At 37.6% G+C, this 24,611-nt stretch overlaps 2 protein-coding genes across 2 annotated transcripts in view; one reads left to right on the top strand and one right to left on the bottom strand.

Annotated features, from left to right (window-relative positions):
• Positions 1–24,611, bottom strand: part of LOC308413683 (NACHT, LRR and PYD domains-containing protein 4A-like) — a gene marked incomplete at both ends in the record, with an annotated part of 667,338 nt that overhangs the window by 91,595 nt on the left and 551,132 nt on the right. The window lies entirely within an intron of this gene.
• On the top strand, positions 569–24,611 carry LOC308414026 (NACHT, LRR and PYD domains-containing protein 4E-like; the record flags this gene model as incomplete). Its single annotated transcript, XM_080909190.1, has 8 exons — positions 569–845; positions 1,218–2,790; positions 4,347–4,505; positions 4,915–5,079; positions 10,555–10,722; positions 13,269–13,439; positions 23,174–23,344; positions 24,476–24,611. The coding sequence occupies 8 exons, from the start codon at positions 569–571 to the stop codon at positions 24,609–24,611; spliced, it is 2,820 nt and encodes a 939-aa protein (XP_080765316.1).

Genomic DNA, 24,611 nt, shown 5'->3' with positions numbered 1-24,611 from the left:
TCTGCCTCTTCTGTGGAGTTATCCTGGCTTCACCTACTATTTGGCAGTGGTCTCTGCATCTCTTATTTTCTGGCTGATGCCTCTGATGGTTGGGACAGGCACTAATCTGAATATATCAGAAAAAGTCATTAGAGCTAATTTCCTTGGCTTTTTTGACAGTTTTGTTTGGTTCTATTATAGGTCTCAGGACTGACCAGCCAAAGGATCTTGGCCATTCATGTAGTGGCCATTATGGGTTCCCTCCCATGTCATGGGCCTCTAGTTGTACCAGTCATTGGTTACCTACTTCCACAAGTTCTCTATCACCATTACTCCAGCATATTTTGCCAGGAAGACATATAGTAGGTTGAAGGTTTTGTGGCTGCAAAACCTGTTTCTTGCAGGAATGCTGAGGAATGCAGCCTATGCCCCTACACTTGGTGCAGCAAACACTTTATGAGTTAAACCATTCCCTAGCCTGGTGACCTCTTTTAATTTTAGTTAATTAATTTTGCAATGCAACTGATTACGTATTTTCTTACATATCCTGTCTGTTTCCCAATCCTAGTATTCATCTTCCTTAGACAAGATGGCATCTTTCTTCCCTGATTTTGGAATTATGTGGTACTTGGAAGAGCTAAACAAGAGGGAATTCATGAAGTTTAAAGAATTCCTCAAGCAGGAAATTTCGCAATCAGAACTGAAGCAGATTTCTTGGACAGAATTGAAGAGGGCATCTCGGGAAGACCTTGCCAACTTACTGTTGAAACATTATAAAGAGAAGAAAACATGGAATATTACCTTCAAAATTTTCCAGAAGCTCAATAGGAAGGATCTAATTGAGAAGGCAGAGAGAGAGATTGCTGGTGAGTTGGTGAAAGCTTCTTCACAGTGAATGTGGATCCCAATAGAGTAGAGTAGCTCCCAATAACACAGGGTTCTATATGGTCCAGAGTATTATCTATGGAAACCATGTTTTTAGTTTTGAATAAATATATTCTTTATGGACATTGCAAGTCAAAGTAAATAATAAATATATAGCAACTCATAGAGGTAAATGGGGTTGCAGGGAGAGAGTGGGGGAGACACACACACACACACACACACACATCATTAAAACATAAACCTTTCTAATGATCTACATTGGTAATTGAAATGTTATGGTAAGACTATATATCAGTGAATACTTAACTTTGATGTGCTGTGGCTTTTTTCTCTCCTTGTGCTTGCTGACTCAGGACACCCAAACTTGTATCGAGCTCATTTGAAGTCTAAGTTGACTCAGGACAGTTTCAGAGCATTCAACATTAGTATTCAGGATTTTTTTAGCAGGAGATTCACCCAGAATGACTGTGATTATTTTGAGAATAATATCCTACCAAAGAGAACTGCAATGAAGCCATTTATGGTGTTCTTGAAGGGTGTTGCTGGAATTGGTAAGACAGTGGTATTGAAGAGGTATATGCTTGCCTGGTCAGAAGGCCTGGAGTTTCAGAACAAATTCTCCTACATCTTCTATTTCTGCTATCAAGATGTGAAACAGTTGAAGACAGCTAGCCTGGCTGATCTGATCTCCAGAGAGTGGCCCAGTGCCTCAGCTCCCATAGAGGAGATAGTATCTGAACCTGAGAAAATCTTATTTATCATTGACAACATGGAAACGATGGAATGTGATTTGTCCAAACATGAATCTGAGCTGTGTGAAAACTTCTTGGAGAAGCAGCCTGTGAATGTACTGATAGGCAGTTTGCTCAGAAGGAAGATGCTCCCTGAATCCTGTATCCTTATCTCTGCTACCCCAGAGACATATGAGAAAATGCAGGACATGCTTTTGTGCACAGATGTAAAAATAATAAGTGGATTTCAGGAGAGCAACATTAACACATATTTCGATAGTTTATTCCAAGATAAGAACAGAGCCCAGGAAGTCTTCAATTTGGTGAGAGGCAATGAGCACCTGTTAAGTCTATGTCAGGCTCCTGTGCTGTGCTGGATGGTGGGTACTTGTATTAAAGGAGAGATAGAGAAGGGAAGAGACCCAGTACTTATTTGCCGACGTATCACCTCCCTGTATACCACTAATATCTTCAATTTGTTTCTTCCACAAAATGCCCAATATCCTAGTAGAAAAAGTCAGGATCAGCTTCAGAGCTTGTGTTCTCTGGCTGCTGAGGGCATGTGGACTGACACCTTTGTGTTTAGTGAGGAGGCTCTCAGGAGAAATGGGATCATGGACCCTGACATCCCTGCACTGCTGGACATTGGAATGCTTGGAAAGATCAGCCAATCTGAAACTTTATACACATTCCTTCACCCTTCTGTTCAGGAGTTCTGTGCTGCCATGTTTTATTTGCTAAAGAGCCACAATGACCACCCCAGTCAAGATGTGAAATGTATAGAGACACTCATGCTTACATTTCTAAAGAAACTCAAAGTACAGTGGGTTTATTTTGGCTGTTTCATTTTTGGCCTTTTACACAAATTGGAACAAGAAAAGCTAAATGTGTTCTTCGGCTACCAGTTGTCCAGGAATATAAAGGATAAGTTGTATCAGTGCATGGAAACTATAAATGGCAATGAGGAACTTCAAGAAAAAATTGATGGAATGAAATTGTTTTCCTGTCTGTTTGAGTTGGAGGATGAAGCCTTTGTAATACAAGCAATGAACTGCATGGAACAGATTCACTTTGTGGCTAGTGATTATTCTGATATTACTACTGCTGCCTACTGCTTAAAACACTGTTCTACCCTGAAGAAACTATCCTTTTCCACCAAAAATTTACTGAATGAAGACCTAGACAAAAGCTATATGTGAGTTCCTTCACTGTCTCTTTTTTCTGTCCCATTTTTAGAGTCTACCCCTTTGTATTTATGTGTTATATAGATAGATTCAAAACTTAATATACTGGTTGTCCAATGAGAGTGTTCTCTTAGGAACCGAATACACACAGAATCCCAAAAACCAACTTGTTAGTTTTCTGTATGTGTACGTGTGACATGTATGTATATATACATACATACACACACATATATACATAGATATATATGTACATAGACACTAAAAAGACTGTCAACTTGACTGGTTGCAGTGCACAACAGGGGCAGGAAGGTGAAAGTGATGTAATTCTATTCTATTAAATGGTTTAAAATATAAAAAAATAGAACTTTTAAGAAAAAACAAGAAATTCACTTGTTTTGACAACAGCTTACACTTTAAGAAAGATTTGTCGTTAAATTCTGTGTATGTGACTACATGTTAGTAGTCACTGATGTGGAGATAGCCTTAGTGGTCAGAAGAGGTCATCAGATCCTCCAGGGTTATAGTTAAATGCCAAATATGCCTTCTGGGATCTAAAGTCTTATTTTCAGAAGAATCATGAGCACTCCTAAATTGCCTACTAAATTTTCATATTCAGAACCATGTAAGGGAAGCTTCCAAGATGGCTCAGCAGAAAAGATATGCTTGACCTCACATCTGATGACTTAAGTTCAATACCGCGAGGTAGGAAAACTGATTTCTGAAAGTTGTTCTTTGACCTTCACACACAAGATATGGCACAGACACAGTAAGAGATGGTACAAGGCAAATTTGGCTATCCTGTTAGAGGTGAGGAATGTAGGCAGAGGAGTCACATATCCAAGATCCACACTGAGTAAGAAGTGGCACCTGAAGCTTGAACCAGGAAATATTGGCTCTATGTTTTGACTCAGGGACTCTGAAACCCTGCCTCATTTTTCATTCTAAAACTACCACGCTTAACTGTAAGAGATGATTTTTCAAGTTCGACACGACCAAGCTATCTGTATTATCTTACCCTATTGTGGGAGTAGAAAGAATAGGGGGAAATTTCAGGCAAGCCTGGTCACTAATATGTAGGATCCTCAGAATTCTCTGGCTTTCCCCCCAGTAGTCATTAACTGCATCTCTACACTCAACTATAACACCAGAATCCCAGAAATCCTGCCAAACGTCTGGCTACAAACTACAAATATAAAATCACCTAACCTGGCTTTCCTCACTCTGTACAGACAGTTTGCTACATTTATATTCTGTGAATGGCTGGATTTAACTCTTTGAAAAAGGGTAAAACACTGGGAGTTTTATCATGCGTATTTTTCATTTTATGGGTGTGAACATTTTTCCTGTATGTGTGCATGTACATGGTGTGTATACGGTGCCCACAGTGGACAGAGGAGGTATCAAATAACTCTATTGTAGTTATAGATGGCTGTGAGCTGTTGGTGCTGAAAACTGACCTCAGGTCTTCTGGGAGAAGAGTAAATGCTCTTAACTACTGAACAATTTTTCCAGCACCCTTGAATTAACTTTCTCACAATGCAATATATTTCCTTCTCCTCTGTTACAGGGAAAAGCTACTCACCTGTTGGAATCATATCTGCTCTGTGTTCATAAAGAGTAAAGATATTCAGGAACTCCAAATGCAAGAAAGTAATTTCAGTGAGTCAGCCTTTCAGGTCTTGAATGAATCTCTGAAGTACTCCAGGTTAACACTTAAAGGACTTGTGTAAGTTGAATGTCGACTTTGAGATATTCATACCACAGAAGTACCAAACTAGTCTTCCTTCCATCTCTCAGCTCACTGTAATTTGGAGGCTTATGCAATCTAAAGTGGAATCTCACTGGCTTGGCAGCACTAATGACTGTTGCCAACCATTCTTCATTTAGGACTGTCCCATGAATTGTAGGATTATTGGAGCATGTCAGGGCTCTGCTTTCCAGGTGCCAGTAGCTTCCTTGTGTGACAACTTACCTTACCTCTGTATGTTACAAAAACCCTACTAAGTTTGACAACTAGTTAGCTGGTACTGGGCTACAAAATGAAAGTGCTCTGGTCGTTATAGGATATAAGATCTCACCAAAGATGAATGCTCAGGCTGAATCGAAACTAATGGATATCTCTCTTTGTTCTGCAGAGCAAATAATGTGAGATTATTTACTGGTGACTACTTGTTTTTTGAGTTGGTTCAGAATTGCCATTTGGAGTACTTGAACCTCAGCTACTCATTCCTCTCCCACCATGATGTGAAACTGTTGTGTGGAATCTTGAACCAGGCAGAGTGCAACATGGAAAAAGTCGTGTATGTCTTTGTGTTCTTCTAGCTCAATAGCTCTCCTTCAAAGGAGACATCTTAATTTTGATCCATTTTGCTGTCAAAAAATGTCATGACTTAAGAAAGAATAGAGATGAAGAAGGTTTACTTGATAGAAATTTTCAGCTTATAGGCATTGCTATGGGAAGCCAGGGTTGCAATAAGCTGGAAGCGTAATAACATCACATGCATTATCAAGAGCAAAGAGCTGTGGATTAATGCACACATGCTGGTCCTCAACTAACTTTCCCCACTCCTATATGGGTCAGGATTCTGCTTCCTGAGAAATGGTGTATGTCATACCATCCCAGTTAAATTTATCAAGAAATTGCCCATAAACATGCCCACAGACCTTTCCCATCTAGGGAACCCCTCAATGAGACTCCCTTTTTTCTTTATTGGAGAGTTTATTTACATTTCAAATGATATCCCCTTTCTCAGTTCTCCCCTCTCATCCCCCTCCCCCCATTTCTGTAAGGATGCTCTCCCTGTCACCTACCCACTCCCACTTCAACACCCTGGCATTCCCCTACACTGGGAAAATGAACCTTCATAGGACGCAGGGCTTTTCCTCATATTGATAACAGACAATGCTATCCTCTGCTACTTATGCAGCTGGAGCCATGGGTCCATCATATGTTCTCTGTCCTTTGTGCCTTAGTCCATGGGAGCTCTGGGAGATCTGGTGGGTTGATATTGTTGTTCATCTCGTGGGGTTGCAAACTCCTTCAGTTCCACCAGTCCTTTCTCTAACTCCTCCTTTGGGGTCCCTGTGCTTAGTCTGATGTTTAGCTGTATCAGTAAGGCTCTGGCAGAGCCTCTCAGGAGACATCCATACCAGGCTCCTGTCAGCAAGCATTTCTTGGAATCAGCAATACCAACTGGGTTTGTTGCCTGCATATGGGATGGATCCCCAGGTGGAGCAGTGTCTGGACACCCTTTCCTTCAGTCTCTGCTCCACCCTTGGCTCCCTGTATTTACTCTTATGAATATTATGTTTCCCCTTCTAAGAAGGACTGAAGCATCCACCTTTTGGTCTTTCTTCTTCTTGCACTTTATATGGTCTTTGAATTATATATTGATGTTCACTGCTTTTGTGCTAATGTCCACATGAGTGCATGCGATGTGTGTTCTCTTGTGACTGGCTTACCTCACTCAGGATGATATTTTCTAGTTCCATCCATTTGCCTACAAATTTCATGAAACCATTGTTTTTATTCTCTGAGCAGTACTCCATTGTGTGAATGTACCATATTTTTCTGTATCCATTTCTCTCTTGGAGGACATCTGGCTTCTTTCCAGCTTCTGGCTATTATAAATAAGGCTTCTTTGAATACAGTACAGCATGTATCCTTGTTATATGTTAGAGTATCTTTTGAGTATATCCAGGGAGTGGAATGGCTGGGTCTTTCGGTAGTACCATGTCTAATTTTCTGAGGAACTGCCAGAGTGTTTGTAACAGCTTGCAGTACCACCAACAATGGGATCTCTACAACATCTCCAGCATTCAATGTCAAATGAGATGTTGATCTCAGCCAATCTGAGTGGTATAAGGTATAATCCTCAGGCTTGTTTTGATTTGCATGCCCGATGACTAAGAATGTTGAACATTTCAGGTGCTTGCTAAGCCATTTGTCATTCCTCACTTGAAAATTCTCTGTTTAGCTCTGTACACCATTTTCTTTAAAAGGAAAGGACTGTTTCAGTTTATTCCATTTCAAATTGCCCAGTTAGTTCATTTAAATGCACCTTTTGGACCAAAGGCTGGCTAGAGTTGAAGCACTCAGATATGACTTCTATTCAATGTTTTCTTCATATAGAGACTCTGAGCTTAGGGTGTTCATTCTATTTAGGAAGTAGAAATGGGGTTTCTAGTGTTTTCTACAGCTCAAAGTTCTAGGGTGTTTCCACGTGTCAGGATCTCAGAGGATGTAGCACCTGTGTGGTGTATGTCTACACCCCATTTTAATAGGGTTATTTGATTCTCTGGAGTCTAACTTCTTGAGTTCTTTGCATATATCAAATATTAGCCCTCTATCAGATATAGGATTGGTAAAGATCTTGTCTCAACCTGTTGGTTGCCATGCTGTTGCCTATTGCTATTGTACTTTGCCTTATAGAAACTCTGCAATTTTATGAGTTTCCATTTGCTGATTTTTAATCTCAGAGCATAAGATACTGGTGTTCTGCTCAGGAAATTCCCCCCTGTGCCCATATGTTCAAGGCTTTTCCTCACATATTCTTTGAGGGGTTTCAGTGTGTCTGGTTTTATGTGGAGGTCCTTGATCCACGTGGACTTGAGCTTGGTATAAGGAGATAAGAATGGATTTGCATCCTTCTGCATGCTGATTGTCAGTTGAGCCAGCATCTTTTTTTTGAAGACCTGTCCTTTCTACATTGAATGTTTGTAGCTCCATTATCAAAGATCAAATAACCATAGGTGTGTGGGTACATTTCTGGGTCTTCAATTCTAATTGATTTATCTACCTGCCTGTCTCTGCACCAGTCCCATGCAGATTTTATCATGATTGATCTGTAATACAACTTGAAGTCTGGGATGGTGATTCACCCAGAATTTCTTTTATTGTTGAGTATAGTTTTCTCTAACCTGGGTTTTTTGTTGTTCCAAATAAAATTGCAAATTACTCTAAGTCTATAAAGAATTGAGTTGGAATTTTGATGGGGATTTCAATTAATTTGTAGATTGCTTTTGGCAAGATGGCCATTTTTACTACATTAAACTTACCAATCCATGAGCATGGGGAATCTTTCCATCTTCTGAGATCTTCTTCAATTTCTTTCTTAAGAGACTTGAAGTTTTTTGTCATACAGATCTGTCACTTGCTTGGTTAGTGTAATGGTTTGCATATGCTTGACCCAGGGAGTGGAACTATTAGCATGTGCAGCCTTGTTAGTGGGAGTGTGTCACTCTGGGAGTGGGCTTGGAGACCTTCCTCCTAGCTTCCTGAAGATGCTCAGTCTGTTCCTGGCTTCCTTTGGATGAATGTAGAGCTCTCAGCTTTTCCTGCACTATTACTTCCTGTATGCTGCCAGTCTCTAACCTTGATAGTACTGGACTGAACCTCTGAAATTGTAAGCCTGTCCCAATTAAGTGTTTTTTATAAAACTTGCATTGGTCATGGTGTCTGTTCACAGCAATAAAACCCTAATAAAGACAGTTAGGGTCATAGCAAGGTATTTTGGTTTTGTTTGTTTGTTTGGTTGGTTGGTTGGTTTTTGTAACTATTGTGAAAGGTGACATTTCTCTAATTTCTTTCTCAGCCTGCTCATTCTTTCAGAGGAAGAAGACTGGTAATTTGAGTTAATTTTATATCCATTCACTTTTCTGAAGTTGTTTATTAGGTTTAGAAGTTCTCTGTTGGAATTTTTGGAGTCTCTTAAGTATACTATGATGTCAACTGCAAAGAGTGCTATTTTGACTTCTTTCTTTCCAGTTTGTATCTTTTTGACCTCTTTTTCTTTATTTTTTCTGGCTGTTACTGCAAGTTCTATATTGAATGTGTGGGGAGAGATTGGGCAGCCTTATCTTGTCCCTGATTTTAGCGAGACTGCTTTAAGTTTCTCTCCATTTAGTTTGATGTTGGCTACTGATTTGCTGTCTATTGCATTTGCTATGTTTTTGTATATGTTTTTATTCCTGATCTTTCTAAGACATTTGTTATGAAGGGGTGTTTTATTTTGTCAAAAGCCTTTCCAGCATCTAATGAGATGACCCTGTGGTTTCTCTCTTTGAGTTTGTTTATATAGCAGATTATGTTGATGGATTTTTTTTTATATTGAAACATTCCTGCATCTCTGGAATGAGACCTACTTGATCATTATGAATGATCATTTTCATATGTTCTTGGATTCTGTTTGCAAGAATTTTATTGCGTGTTTTTGCATCAATATTCATAAAGGAAAGTGGTATAAAATTTTCTTTCTTTTTATGGTCTTTGTTTGGTTTAGGTATAAGGGTAATTGTGGCTTTAAAGAATAAATTGGGTTGTGTCTCTTCAGTTTCTATTTTGTGGAATAGTTTGAAGGGTATTGGTATTAGGTCTTTGAAGTTCTAATAGAATTGTGCAGCAAAGCTACTTCGTCCTGAGTTTTTTGTTGGGAGACTTTTAATGATTGCTTCTATTTCTCTATGGGTTAGGGGATAGTTTAGATGGTTTATCTGATCCTGTTTTAACTTTGGTGCCTAGTATATCTATAGAAAATTGTTTATTTTATCTATATTTTCCAATTTTGTTGAGTATCCTGGGTTTTTATGACATTTTGTTGCTATCCCAGAGGACTATCCATAGCCCCAACTGTCTGTAACTCTAATTCTGAAGGATCACATACCTTATGACATCTTTAAGCATTAGTTAAGCATGTGGTACACATATACACACAGCCAAAACACTCATGTGTAAAATAAACATATATAAGTGTAAATAATTTTACTTAAATTGAACTAATTTTAAAATGTGAAAGTTAATTTCTAGATAGGAAATCATGGCTTTAGTTAATATTTCATGGTTTTTGACTTACCCTAGATTTCAGAACTCTTGCTGGTGAATGTACAGTATATGGTTATATGACATCATTGGCTGAAAGATGGGTGCTTTGTGAACCAATCATAGCTGCTGTTTATACCTGAAAATTTGAAATTCTGTATGGTTCTATGATAACCATGCTTTTGGTTTTGAATAATTAAATTTATTTATCTATAGAGCAATAAAAATTAAGTAATTAAGTAACAAAAAGTAGCCAGAGATAGCTAGAAAATCATCATCAGATCTCACACAGCATCAGAAGAGTCTAAGATAGTCCAATGACAGAGAAAACTAAAGATGACCTCATATAAGAGTGCATGCATACAGCAGAAATTGACTAGGGAAGCATCACTGAAGCAGTGCAGGGATATCCTGGTCTCCTGTTCTGGGATGAAGAACATGGTGTACAGTTTGGGCACCAAGTAAAATTAGATATAACATCAGATAGATAATTTTTAAATAGCATGAACAAAAAAGTTGTTTCAGCTCATCCAGCAGAAATAAGTGAGCAGGGCAGGTGGTGTCTTGACAAAGCCCTGTTGCTGTTGCTCATTGAGAGTTCCAGGCAGAGTAGAAGGTTTTCTCCACCTGCAAGTTCCTTTCTTCTTTCTCTTTTATGCTCTATGCTGTTATCATATTGTGGTATAAAGAGTAGTTACTTTTGTTGGCACTGTCTTATAATTCAGTCATTTTCAGTTTTACTCTTGCGTGTGTGGCTGTTATCTTGTGTGTCAAGGCACTAGCCACACATTTTGATGCCCACAAATAGATTCAAGAAAACACTCATACAAAATATAAATAAATCAACTTTTTGAAAATAAGGAGCATTGTCAAGTTATGTGAGGTCCCAAACCTTCAGAAGTATAAGAAGAGAAAATGTGAGGAAGACAAAGAATATGATATTATCCTTTCCCTACAGGGTAGCACATTGTAAACTCTCACCTGATGACTGCAAGCAGTTTGCATCTGTCCTGGTGAAAAGCAAGAGCTTGAAGAATCTTAATTTGGCATTCAACAACTTGGGGCAAGGGATATCTTCACTGTGCAAGGGTTTGTGCCATGCAAACTGCATTCTGGAGAACTTGGTGTAAGTGACCTTGGGTAATGGCGTGAGTAGGGGAAATGTATAAATAGTTTCAACCTTGTCTCTGTTTACTAAAATTTTTCAGTTTTGTGGCTGGGGAAATGGCTCAGTAGGTAGAAGTATTTTCTATACTGAGAGCAGTAGTACTCAGTGTCTGTAATCCTAGACCTGAGGAATGAAGATAGGTGGGTCCTTGAGATCAAGAATTGCACTTATTGGTGAGTCTCAGACTCAAAACAAGACAGAGAGCAAATGATGAAGAGGTATCAACATCATCCTTCAGCCTCCAAACACAGGAGCACACAGGAAACATAAATGCTATATTTGTGAGGCAGCATAGAGACACAAGGGGAAGATGAAGATACAGGGCCATAATGTCAACAGACAAGACTGTTCATTCCACAGCAACGAAGGACAGACCTTTTCTGTGGGAATGGGATGCTTGTGTAGGATGGCTGCATTCTTGATAGAGTTGTATGAGAGTATTGTTTGCATCCATAATGTGCTAGGACAGTCTCCTATTCCTTGGTCTTAGAATGAAGTCAAAGTATGCTTGGGAAGTTTTACATTCTTTTATTTATTTATTTTTTGAAATGGAAGTTTTGTATTTTTTCTTCTTTTGAATTGGCAGTTTTTTTATTGACTTGGTGACTGAAGGAAGGTCATCTATAGGAATCCTGTCTAGAGACAAGGTATTGTCTCAGACACCACACTGAAAAAATAGTTAGTTATAATATCTTCTCGTTGATACATTCTCTTTGCAGGAATTTCAATCCACAAACATAAAAACATAGAAATACAGGGGCCTGGAGAAAAGGCTGAGAGGTTAAGAAAACACACATGCTCTCCTAGAAGACCCTTTTTGTTTCCTCTCACTTAACAAACACTTGTAGCTCTAAATGTGAGGAATCAAACAACATCCACAGGATCCCTCACTCATGTTGACAGAGTCATTAGTAGCATACACAAACATACTGAGTTAAAATTAAATCTTTAGAACACCTACTTATATACACACACAACATGGTTGGGTTTATATCCTTGTAATTCCAACTTGCATAAGGCTGAAACAAATTTTCAGGTTCAGCCTTCAAAACAGCCTACATAAAGGTGGAAAAAGAGAGCCAACTCCACAAAGCTATTCTGACTTCCACACGCATACTGTGATATGTACCTGTGTACATTATACACACACATACAATCAAAAATATTCACTTAAACTTATCTGTTCATAACTTAACATATACAGATTTTTTACTGTGATTGCCCAGTCAATCTGGTACAACAGTTATTTGATATTTAAATAATATTGTATATTATAAGACTGGAGGATTTTGAAACTAGTACACAGGAGAGTTTGGACAGGTTTGGACACATGTTTAACTGAATGACTGTACATACGGCTCTTGAGTACTTGTGGACTTATGCAATCAAAGTGACTTTGACCCCACATGCACACACATGCACCTGCTATACTTTGATACACTGAGATAATTGTACAGATTTCAAATGATTGTAGACTAGACTAACATCTGTATAGCAAGCACATAGAACTGTGTCAATAACTTGTTCTTAGAATGCAAAATGGATCGAAAACTGGGATATTTATTGAGTACAATGCCTATAAATCCGTTAATATCATTTTATACTGAATGTGCCTCTCTTGTAATTGTTGGTAGAGTAAATGGCTAGGGTAGCAAGGAAAACATTCACCTCTTTTATATCTCAACAGAGAAAGATGATTTAGAGATTTGGATGGAGCTAATTAATTTTAATTTTTTATATGGTGAATTCCTATATATTTCATATTATAATGGTTATTGTTAATGTTAACCTGGCAAAATGTAGGCTCACCTGATAAACGATTCTCAAGGAAGAAAAGTCTCAATCAGTTGAGTCTATGAGCATGCTATTGAGTCTTGATTATATTAATTGGTCTGTGAAGATTGAGCCCCATCATATGCAGAATTATTATACACTTTCTGGATTATAGATGAGTGGAAAACTTGGGCATACATATATGAATTCTCTGTGCCCTTGACTCTAGATATGATGTGGCTAGCTATTTGAAGTTTCTGTCTCCTGGATTTCAGACACCAAGAGAGAACCATCATGAATTAGAGCCTTTCTTCCCAAAATTGTCTTTTGTAAGGATAATTTTTATCACATCAACAAATTGATTCTAAACCATATACACATAGTTTTTCAAATATATTTTTCATACCATTTATTACAGAAGACAACATTGATATGTTTAGCTATATTGCAGTAATCATGTAGCTTTAAACAGTAACATTAAAGACAGTAATTGAGACATTATTGATACAAAAGATTTAGGTTAGCTTTGGGTAAAGTCTGCAAACAAGCATTTTCATGAATTTATTCAGTTTCAGTGCTAGATCTGATATGTATCAGAAGAAATGAAGACATTGATTCAAATAAGCCAGAAGTTCCTCATCTTGCTTGAAAATTCTACCACAATTATTATTTGTAACATTGTGGAAATGATACATTTTCCTCCTTCACATGCCTTTCCTTCCTTCCTACAGGCTGGCCAACTGTTCCCTCAGTGAGCAGTGCTGGAACCACCTTTCTAATGTTCTTAGGCAGAACAAAACCCTGAGTTATTTAGACATAAGTTACAATGATCTGAAAGATGAAGGACTGAAGATACTCTGTGAGGCTCTGAATCTCCCAGACTGTGTCCTGAATACTCTAAGGTAGGCTTCCTTGAGCTTGGTCTTGGAGGCCATGTATAAGAATATATTTGATTTCTTGGATTTTTCTATTTCATTTTGTGGAAAACATGTTACACAAACCAAATTATAAATAAAGATATGTTTTATTTATTGTACCCAACTTATCCAAATTGTTTTATGTTTGCTGTAAATCTCTTCAACATGTGCTGTCATGAGTTTTTGATCTTTGCCATTTTGATTGGAGTTAGGTGGAATCTCAGGGTCATTTTGATTTGCATTTCCCGGACCACCAAAGACTGAATATATCTCAGCCTGTTGTGATTTGTCTATTGTGGATTCTACTTAGTTCTGTACCCCAGTTTTTTATTGGGTTGTTGGCTTTTAGGTTGATTAGCTTCTTGAGTTTTTTTGTATATTTTGTATAAGAGTTCTCTACCAGATGTGGAATTAGGGAAGTTTTTTTTTTTTTTTTTCTCAATCTGTAGGTTGCCAAGTTGTTTTGTTGACTATTTCCTTTTCCTAAAAAAAGTTTTTTAGTTTCATGAGGATCCATTAATCAATTCTTGATCTTAGAACCATTGGAGTCCTGTTTAGGAAATCTCTTCCCTCCCCATGCAAGAATTTTAAGGCTTTTTCCTACTTTTGGTTCTATTAGATTCAGTATATCTGGTTTTGATCACTTGGACTTTAGCTTTATTGAAGGTGCAAAATATTTTTCTATTTTCATTTTTCTACGTACAGACAGCCAGGTAGACCAGCACCATATATGGAAGATGGTTTCTTTTTTCACCATTGTATATTTTTTACCTCTTTGTCAACCATCAAGTGTTTGTAAGCATGTGGTTTTATTTCTGGATCTTCAGTTCTATTTCATTGATCAACCTTTTCCCATACCAATACCATGCACTTTTATTTTATCACTAGTGCTCTGTAGTGCAGTTTGAGGATAAAGATGGTGATTCCTCCAGAACTTTTTCTGTTAAGAATTGTTTTTGATATTCTGGGGTATTTTTTGTTTGTTGTTTTATTTTTCAAGATGAGTTTGAAAATTACTTTTTGCTATACCTTTGAAACATTGTGTTAGAATTTTGATGGGGATTACATATAGACTATTTAGGTAGAATGGCCATTTTTAGTATACTTATTCTACCAATCCATGATAATGGGAGATCTCTTCATTTTCTGAGGTCTTTTTCAATTTTATTTTTTGAAAGACTTGAAGTTCTTGTCATACAGGTCTTTTACTGGTTTGGTTAAAGTTATCCCAAGGTATATTATTTGTGACTATTAGGATGGGTACTGTTTCACTAACTTCTTCCTCAACCTGTTTATCATTTGGATAAGGATGGCTACTAATCTGAGTTTATTTTATTTTATTTTATTTTAATTGAACAACTTTATTTAAAAAAAACAAAGATAAATGTACAGATTTTAAACATTTATGTATAACAGTATGCAAATACATTTTTGACAGTACTTGAAATTTTAAGGTTTGATAGTACACATTCAAATCTTACTAGATACAATGAGCATAAATTACAAGTAAAATAAGGTGAAACCTGGAAATAGTCATTTTCCTTGGTGTGTAAAAATTAAGCATAACGGTTTTTCTATTTCCCTTTTTTTGGCCTTGGTTTTTTCCCTGAACTTCATATAGTCTGTGAGTTGTTTCTGGGGTGTTCATAGCTTTCTGGGGTTAGTATCCAATTATAAGTAACTGCATATTATGTCTGTTCTTTTCTGACTGGGTTATATCACTAAGGATGATATTCTCTAGACACATCCATTTTCTTAAGAATTTTATAAAGTCATTGTTTCTAATAGCTGAGTACTACTCCATTGTGTAAATATATCACAATTTTTGTATCCATTCATCTACTGAAGGACATCTGGGTTCTTTCCAGCTTCTGGCTATTATAAAAACGGCTGCTATGAACATTGTGGTGCATGTGTCTTTGTTGTATGTTGGAGCACCTTTGGGGTATATTCCCAGAAGTGCAATAACTGGGTCTTCAGGTAGTAATATATCCAATTCTCTGAGAAATCAGAAGACTGATTTCCAGAGTGGTTGTACCAGTTTACAACACCACCAACAATGGAGAATTGTTTCTCTTTCTTCTCATCCTCACTAGCATCTGCTGTCATCTGAATTTTTGATCTTAGCCATTCTGACTGCTGTGAAGTGGAATCTCAGGGTTGTTTTGATTTGCATTTCCCTGAAACTAATGGTGTCAAACATTTCTTTAGATGCTTCACAACCATTCGATATTTCTCAACTGAGAGCTGTTTTAGCTCTGTATCCCATTTTAATAGGGTTTTTGATTCTCTGGTGACTAACTTTTTGAGGTCTTTGTATACGTTGGATATTAGACGTTTATTAGATGTGGGGTTGATAGAGATCTTGTCCCTATCTGTTGGCTGCTGTTTTGTTTGCTTGCCACTGTCCTTAGCCTTACAGAATCTGCAATGTCATTAAGTTGCATTTGTGGATATTTGACCTTAGAGCACAAGCCATTGATGTTCTATGTTTTCTAAGGTTTTCCCGAAGTTCTCATCTAATTGTTTCACTGTATCTGGTTTAATGTGGAGATCTTTGGTCCACTTGCACTCGAGCTTTTTACAAGGAGATAAGAAAGGGTCTATTTTATTCTTCTGCATTCGGAGTGCCAGTTGGACCAACACCATTTGTTGAAGAGGATGTCCTTTTTCCAATGAATGTTTATAGCTCTTTTGTCAAAAATCAAGTGACGATATATGTGAGGGTTCATTTCAGGATCTTCTATTCCATTAATGCACGTCCTTCCTTATCTTTATTGATAACTTTTGGTTGAAAATCTACTTTATTCAATAATAGAATTGCCACTCAAGCTTGCTTCTTGGTGCAGTTTTCTTGGAAGTTTTTTTTCCAACCTTTTACTCTGAGATAGTATCTGTCTTTGTCTCTGAGATGAGTTTCCTGTATCCAGCAAAATTCTGGATTCTGTTTTTGTATCCAGTCTGATAGCCTATATCTTTTTATTGGGGAATTGATTCCATTTATGTTAACAGATATTAAGGAATAGTGGTTGGTGTTTCCTGCTATTTTTGCCTTTGGAGGTAGAATTGTGCCCATGTGTCTTTCTTCTTTTGATTTTCTTGCTTAGGTATTTTCTCGTTTATACTAGGATGTAGTTTTCTTCTTTGTATTTGGTTTTCCACCTATAATTCATTATAGTGATGGGTTTGTGGTCAGATATTGTGTAAATTAATTTTGTCCTTTAATATCTTGGTCTCTCTCTCTATGGTGATTGATAGTTTTGCTCTGTATAGCAGCTTGGGCTGGCACTTGTGCTCTTTTAGGGTCTGCATGATGTCTGTCCAGGCTCTTCTTGATTTCATAGTCTCTGTTGAGAAGTCATGTGTGATTCTGATTGGTCTGCCTTTATATGTTACATGACCATTTTCACTTACTGCTTTTAGTATTTTTTCTTTGCTTTGGGCACTTGGCATCTTGTCTATTATGTACTGGGAGGAATTTCTTTTCTGGTCCACTCTATTTAGAGTTCTGTAGGCTTCTTTTATACTCTTGGTAATCTCATTCTTAAGGGTAGGGAAGTTTTCTTCTATGATTTTGTTGAAGATATTTAGTGTGCCTCTTAATTAATATTCTTTTCCCTCTTCTATTCCTATTATCCTTTGGTTTGGTCTTCTCATTGTGTCCTGGATCTCTTGGACATTTTGGGTTAGGAGCTTTTTTTCTTTTGCATTTTCTCTGACTGTTTTGTTGATGTTTTCAATGTTGTCTTCAGCCCCTGCGATTCTCTCTTATCTCTTGTAGTCTGTTGGAGATGCTTGCATCTGTGACTCCTGATTTCTTTTTCAGGTTTTCTACCTCTAGGGTTGTCTTAGTGTTTTCTTTATTGTTTCCATTTTCATTTTTAATTATTTCTTCAATTCTGTCATCTTTTTGGTTCTGTTTTCCTCTAGTTCTTTGATTTCTTTGAGTGTATTTCTTGTTTTTTCTTTAAATGCTTCTATTGTTTTATGCTTTTCCTCTTGTTCTTGTTTAAGAATCTCTATTATCATCCTGAGGTATGATTTTGGGTCTGAGTCTTCTTTTTCTGGAGTGTTTGGCATTCCTCTGTTTGCTGTGATGGCAGAGCTGGGTTCTGGTGTTGCCAGGTTGTCTTGGTTTCCCTTGGTTAAGTACTTTGGCTTTCTTCTTGCTATCTTCTTGTCTGTGAATATATGTGGTCTTTTTGTTAGTGATTGGTTCCAGTCTCTCTGGTGTACCTGGTCTGTGTCCCTGGATCTCAGCTGTTTCTGTTGGCAGATGGCCTGAGGGCTGTTTTGCCCACATGGGCCCTCAGGTTGGAAACCATGTCCCTACGCAGAGTTCCTGCTCCCTTGAACCAGTCCGGGTGGGAGGTGCGCTTTCCGGTCACTTGGCCTAGACCTCTCTTCACCCAGGTTCCTTGCAGGCAGTTTCACCAGGCCTGTGTCCCTGGATTTCCCTGAATTTATTTTATATCCACCGACTTTGCTGACTTTCTTTATAAGTTGAACATGTTCCCTTGTAGAGTTTTTGGGGCTGCTTATGTTTAAGATCATTTTATCTACAAATAATGATATCTTGACATCTTCCTTGCCAATCAATATCTCCTTGATCTTCTTTTGTTGTCTTATTTCACCAGCTAGAAATTCCAGTTCTATTTTAAGTAGAGAAGTAGAAAGTGGACTTTCTTGTCTTGTCAATGATTTTAGTGGGATTGTTTCAAGTATCTCTACATTTAATTTGTTATTTCCTGATGATTTGCTCTATATTATGTTTGTGTATATTTATGCATGAGATTTGAATTCCTGATCACTCCAATACTCTTAAAATGAAGTGTTGTTGAATTCTGTTAAATGCTTTTCCTACAACTAAGGAGATGATCCTATAACTTTTTTTCTTTGAGTTTGTTTATATAGTGGATTAAATTGATGTATTTTCACATATTGAACTCACATCACTGAAATGATGCCTAGTTGATCATAGTGAATGATGGTTTTGATGTGTTCTTGGATGCTGTTTGTGAGTATTTTATTGAGTGTTTGTGCATCAATATCTTAGTGAAATTTGTCTGATGTTTTTTTTTTACTGTTGAGTGTTTTGTGGTTAATGTATCTGAATAATTGTGGCTTCATAGAATGAACTGGGTAATATTCGTTCTGTTTCTATTTTATGAAATAGTTTAAGGAGCATTGGTATTAGGTCTTCTTTAAAACTCTGGTAAAATTCAACACTAAAGCCATCTGGCCCTGGGCTTTTATGATTGGAAGGTTTTTAATGATTTATTATATTTCCTTAGGGAATATGGGAAGTTTAGATAGAATACCTGCTCTTTCTTTAACTTTGGTATGTGGTATCTATCTATCTAGAAAATCATTCATTTCATCTAGATTTTCCAGTTTTTTTGAATATAGGCCTTTGCAGTAGAATATGATTATTTATTTTAGTCTTCCTCAGTTTCTGTAGGTGTGTATCCCTTATTTCAAATTTAGTTAATTTGGATGCTGTCTCTATGCCTTTTAGTTATTTAGGTTAGGGGTTTATTTTTTTTTATTTTTTTAAACGACTTTATTTTGCAAAACAAAGATAAATGTAAAGATTTTAAACATTTTTTGCTTAAAATTATACATTTTTGTCAGTACTGTTTTTTCAGACATTAAAATAAATTTTACATAAAACCATGTGAATATGTTTTTTAGTCAGTACTTGATTTTTTTCAAGGGCTTGACAGTATGCATTGAAAACGTACTAGTTGCAATAAGTGTAAAGTACATGCAAAACAAAACGCAACATGGAAATAGTCAAAGTCTTCTTGTTTTGTGAATATATGTATATTTTTTGTTTTCTTTATTTCTTGGACTTCATACAGTCTGTGAGTTGTTTCTGGGGGAGTGCAAGCCTCTGGGGTTAGCATCCCACTATCAGTGACTGCATATTATGTCTGTTCTTTTGTGACTAGGTTAGGGGTTTATTTATCTTGTTGATTTTATCAAAGTACCAGCTTTTGGTTTTCTCAATTCTTTTTGTCTTTCTCTTTGTTTCTATTCATTTGATTTTGCATCTGAGTTTGACTATTTCCTGCAATTTACTTCTGTGGGTGGGTTTGCTTCTACTTGTTTTAGAGCTCTCAGGTGTGCTCGTAATTTGCTAGTGTAGGATCTCTCTCTTTTTTTTAAAAATCAGGATACTTGTTCCTATGAATTTTCCTCTTAGCACTATTTTCTTCTCTCTCTCTCTCTCTCTCTCTCTCTCTCTCTCTCTCTCTCTCTCTCTCTCTCTCTCTCTCTCTCTCTCTCTCTCTCTCTCTCTCTCTCTCTCTCTCTCTCTCTCTCTCTCTCTCTCTCTCTCTCTCTCTCTCTCTCTCTCTCTCTCTCTCTCTCCTTCTATTGAATACTTTATGTATTTACATTTCAAATGGTATCCCCCTTTCCCCTCTCCAATGCCCCTTCCTACTCCCATCTCCTCATCGTGGCATTCCCAAACACTGGGGAAACCAGCCTTCACAGGACCAAGGGTTTCTCTTCTTTTGATGCCAGACAATGCTATCCTCTAATACATATGTAGCTGGAGCCATGGGTAGCCCAGTTGGTACTCATCAGTTGGTGTTTTAGTCCCTGGGAACTCTGGGGTGTTTGGTTGATATTGTTGCTCTTTCTATGTAGTTGCAAACCCCTTCAGCTCCTTCAGTTCCTTCTCTAGCTCCTTCATTGGCACCCCCCTGTTCAGTCTGATGGTTAGCTGCAAGCATGTTCAGCTGTGTCATTAAGGCTCTGGCAGAGCCTCTCAAGGGATATCAATATCAGGCTCCTACCAGCAAGCAATTCTTGGCATCAGCAATAGTGACTGTGTTTGGTAGCATAAGCAGTGTTTTCATTGTATCCCATAAGTTTGGGTATGTTGTAACATCATTTTCTTTGAATTCCAGGAAGTTTTTTTTTTTTTTTTTTTTCTTCATACACCAAGTTATCATTGCATAGAAACTTGTTCAGTTCGTGGGATTTCTCTTGGCATTAAGGAACAGCCTTTGTCTGTACTAATATGATAGGATACATGGGATTATTTTAATTTCTTTTATCAGATGAGGCATGTTTCTGGTCAGTTTGGAGAATGTACCATGAGTTGCTGATAAGAACATATATTCTTTTGTTTTAGGGTGAAATTGTTTGTAGATATCTATTAAATTAATTTGGTTTATAACCTCTGTTTAGTTGTCTTTCTCTTTAGTTTCTGTTTTAATAATGACTTATCCATTAGTAAGAGTAGTGTTGAAGTCTACTGCTATTATTGTGTACGGGTCTGCACTGGCTGATTTTGTGTCAACTTTACACAAGCTGCAGAGAAAGGAGCTTCAATTGAGGTAATTACTCTATGAAATCAAGTTATAAGGCATCTTTTCAACTAGTGATGGGGGGGGGAGCGTCCAGTTCATTGTGGGTGGTATAATTCCTGGGCTGGTAGTCTTGGGTTCTATAAGAAAGCAAACTGAGTAAGGCTTTGGAAGCAAGCCAGTAAGCATCATCCCTTCATGGCCTCTGCATCAGCTCATTCTTCCTAATCTGCTTGAGTTCCAGTCCTGACTTACTTTGGTGATGAACAGCCATGTGGAAGTGTAAGCTGAATAAACCCTTTTCTTCCCAACTTGATGCTTCTTGGTCATGATGTTTGGCAGGAATAGAAACTCTGACAAGTTCAAAGTTTGTTTTGAGCCTTAGTAAAGATTATTTATGAATGTGGGTGCTCTGGCATTTGGGGCATAGATTTTTAGAATTTAGAGTTTAGAATTGGTTTTGTTGAAGATGCTTTCTTGTTCTTTGAGCTTGGAATCTTTGCTCTCCTTCATTCCTATTATTCTTAGATTTGGTTTTCCTTTGTTTCCTGGGTTTCCTCAATGTTTTGGGTTAGGAGATTTTTATGCTTTGGATTTTATTTGACTGTTGTGTCAATTTCTTCTATGGTATCTTCTACATTCTACACTCGATCTAAACAAAAAGGCCAAGAAGCAATCTATGGTATCTTCTATACCTAAGATTCTCTCTTATATCTCTTATATTTTGTTGGTGATTCTTATATCTCTAATTCTTAATCTCTTTTTTAGGTTTTCCTTTTCAAGGGTTGCTGACATTTTTTTTATTGTCTCTACTTCCACTTTTAGGTCTTGGACCCCTTTGGTCAATTCCTTCACCTGTTTGATTGTGTTTTTCTCTATTTCTTTAAGGGATTTTTTCCTTCTTAAGGGCTTCTAATTCTTTACCTCTGTTTTTCTGTATTTCTTTCAGTTATTTATTTATATCTTCATTAGAGGACTCTGTTATCTTCATGAAATAATATTTTAGGTCAGCTTCCTGATTTTCAGGTGTGCTGGTATATCCAGGGCTTCCAGTGGTGGGAGAAGTGGTTTCTGATGATACCAAACATATTGGATTTTATTGCCTATGGTCTTGTGCTTGCTTCTCACCTTCTGGTTATCTCTGGTGTTACCTGGTCTGGGTGTCTTTGTCTCGAGCCTGCCTTTCATGTGCCTAGGTTGCTGCAGGTCTTCTGGGAAGCCTGTGGCTCTTATTGTCTCAGACCTCCTATAAGGCCTTGGTATTGTGTTGTCTTCAGAGGGGCATGTACACAAGTGGCCTGTTGTCCTGGCTGCAGAGGCTCTCCTGGAAGGTCTTTAGAGAGTTGGGTTTAAAGAGGAGCAGTCAAGCTGTTACCCTGCATGTAACTGTTCTTATGGGATGCCTTCAGACCAGTGGGTCAGTTGCCATGTTTGGAACTCCTGGGAGGCCAGCAAACTGTGGTGTCTTCACAGGTACTTACAAGTTGTCATTCTCCTTATAGGATATATTTTAAAAACATTATTAGTATCTAGGATTTGGCAGCATTATCAACAAAAAAATGTAGTTAAAAATATAAACTACTTGATGCCTCTAAAAATACTTACCATGTATTTAAAATTCATTGGAAAAGCAAACATCAGTTTTCTTCAATGAAATGAAACCTAGAATATCACTCAAGCTCTAGGGCAAGTTCCATACTCAAGAGTAGTTGGCCCAAACAAAATAGATTCTATGTTTTATGTGCATTACTTGGTTGGATGGTTTGGCCATACTAGGCTACAATGAGATACCATATCATGATTTTCCCCTGATGTAAGTATGAACCTTGAAAGCTGAAGAGGAAGGATTCCTACTCTTGCCTTACTCACTTTGTGGGTCACCCATTGTGCCCTATTCTATTTTCATATGAGTTACCTATAGTCAATCATTGCTCAAGAGTATTATTTAACACTATTATTTTAACTTTAATTTTTTTTCTTCATCTAACGTGTGTGTGTGTTTCTGAGTATTTGTGTGCACAAGTGTCCGAGGCAGATGCAAGAAGTAACCTGATCCCTGATGCTGGAGTTACAGGTGTTTGTGAGCTACCTGATATGGATTCTGGCAATCAAACCTGAGTCTTCTGTAAGGAAAGTGTGCTCTTAACCTCTGAGCCACCTCTCCAGCCCCCTGTCTTAACTTTCATTACCATATACTGTAGTTGATCTTCTATACCATGTTGAATATCTGAGTGTGCCTGGTATACTTAGTTTTTATGGTCTATTGGCCAATGAGAAAATGATTTATTTTTCTGAATCACTGAGTGTTGTCTTCAGTTTCAGGCATTATTGAGACCTAAGAAATGCTTCCTCTTCAGATCAGGGAGTAACCACTGTATTGTGATTTTTCTCTTGCAGAATGACATATTGTCTCATCACTAGTAGTGGTTGCCAGGACCTGGCTGACGTCCTTAAAAACAACCAGAACCTGAAATGGCTACATGTTTCGAACAATAAGCTAGAAGACGCTGGTGTAAAGCTGTTGTGTGATGCTATAAAACATCCCAACTGCCACTTAGAGGGTCTTGGGTGGGTGTCATCAAGGGTATAGCTGTGTCTTTATAGGAGGCTGGAGAAATGGGCAATTAATATGCAGAAAAGGAAATCAAAACTTTATAGGAGGCTTGAGAGGTGGCTTAGTAGTTGAGAGCACTAGATTCTCTTCCAGAGGATTCAGGTTCAATTTCCAGCTCCCACACGAGAGTGTACAATTGTGAACTGTGATTTTCCATGAATAAGAGCATATGTGGATGACAGATGCATGCATAGATGGTAGGATGGATGGATGGGTGGGTGGGTGGGTGGATGATTGATAGTTTGAGTACAGATGTATGTCTTCCTTCATGAATGGAAGCCTACATTGAAAGATAGCTCCGACATGGATTGGAGGATGTGTGGATACTAGATGTGACCATAGGTGGTTGGCAGATGCCCATTGGAGATGAGAGGAGTAACTAGACCACATCTCATTAACTTATTTAAGTGGACTAACTGATGTAATCAATGATTTGGCTACCATGACAAAAATATATTAAGTGGTTTATATAGTAGAGATTTATTGATTAAGAACAGTTGCAGAGGCTACATTATAGATTATTCTATCAACAGGGATAGTTTCTTTTAAAGACTAGGTTCCAGGCTTTTTTTCATTGATTTGAAAATGTCTTCTCCAAGTGTCTTTACAGTTATACAAGATTAGATCCCAACGGATTATGCTCATTTTTACTTAGTTGGCTCTGCAAAGACACTCTCAAAATCCAGCCCCATGGTACAGTGGGCATTCAGACTTAAGAATATGAATTTTGATTGCTCCTAGTTTAATTCATGGCAGAATGAATCTCAGCAGTTCAAATCAAAAGGTATCATGGTGTTTGAGGTGTAGGTTCAGAACTATCCAACCCTTCTTTCACTGTATCATACAAAGTAGGTTCAATTTCATCCCAGGTTGAAGGGGTGAACAGCAGCAGTTCACCACAGACATGAATGGGTGATGTAGTCCCAGCTGCGAAAAAAGGAAAATTTAATGTCATTAACACTGGGCTTTTAAGAGACTGTCTACAGCAGCTGTAAAGTGAGCATAATCTAAATGACTAAATTATGTAACATGTATATTCCTTCCCACACTGACATGTAACTGGTTTTTGGATTTTGTTGTTGTAGGTTAGAATACTGTGAGATAACTTCTGCCAGTAGTGAGGACATTTCTTCTGCTTTTATTCAATGTAAGACCTTGAACAAGGTCCACCTAAATGGAAATGCCAAAGAAATCAGTGGGATGGTTTTCTCTGAAATGTGA

Source organism: Micromys minutus, assembly GCF_963924665.1.
Source record: "Micromys minutus genome assembly, chromosome: 32".
In the NCBI taxonomy this organism is placed as follows: domain Eukaryota; kingdom Metazoa; phylum Chordata; class Mammalia; order Rodentia; family Muridae; genus Micromys; species Micromys minutus.
This window is presented reverse-complemented; position numbering and strand designations above follow the sequence as displayed.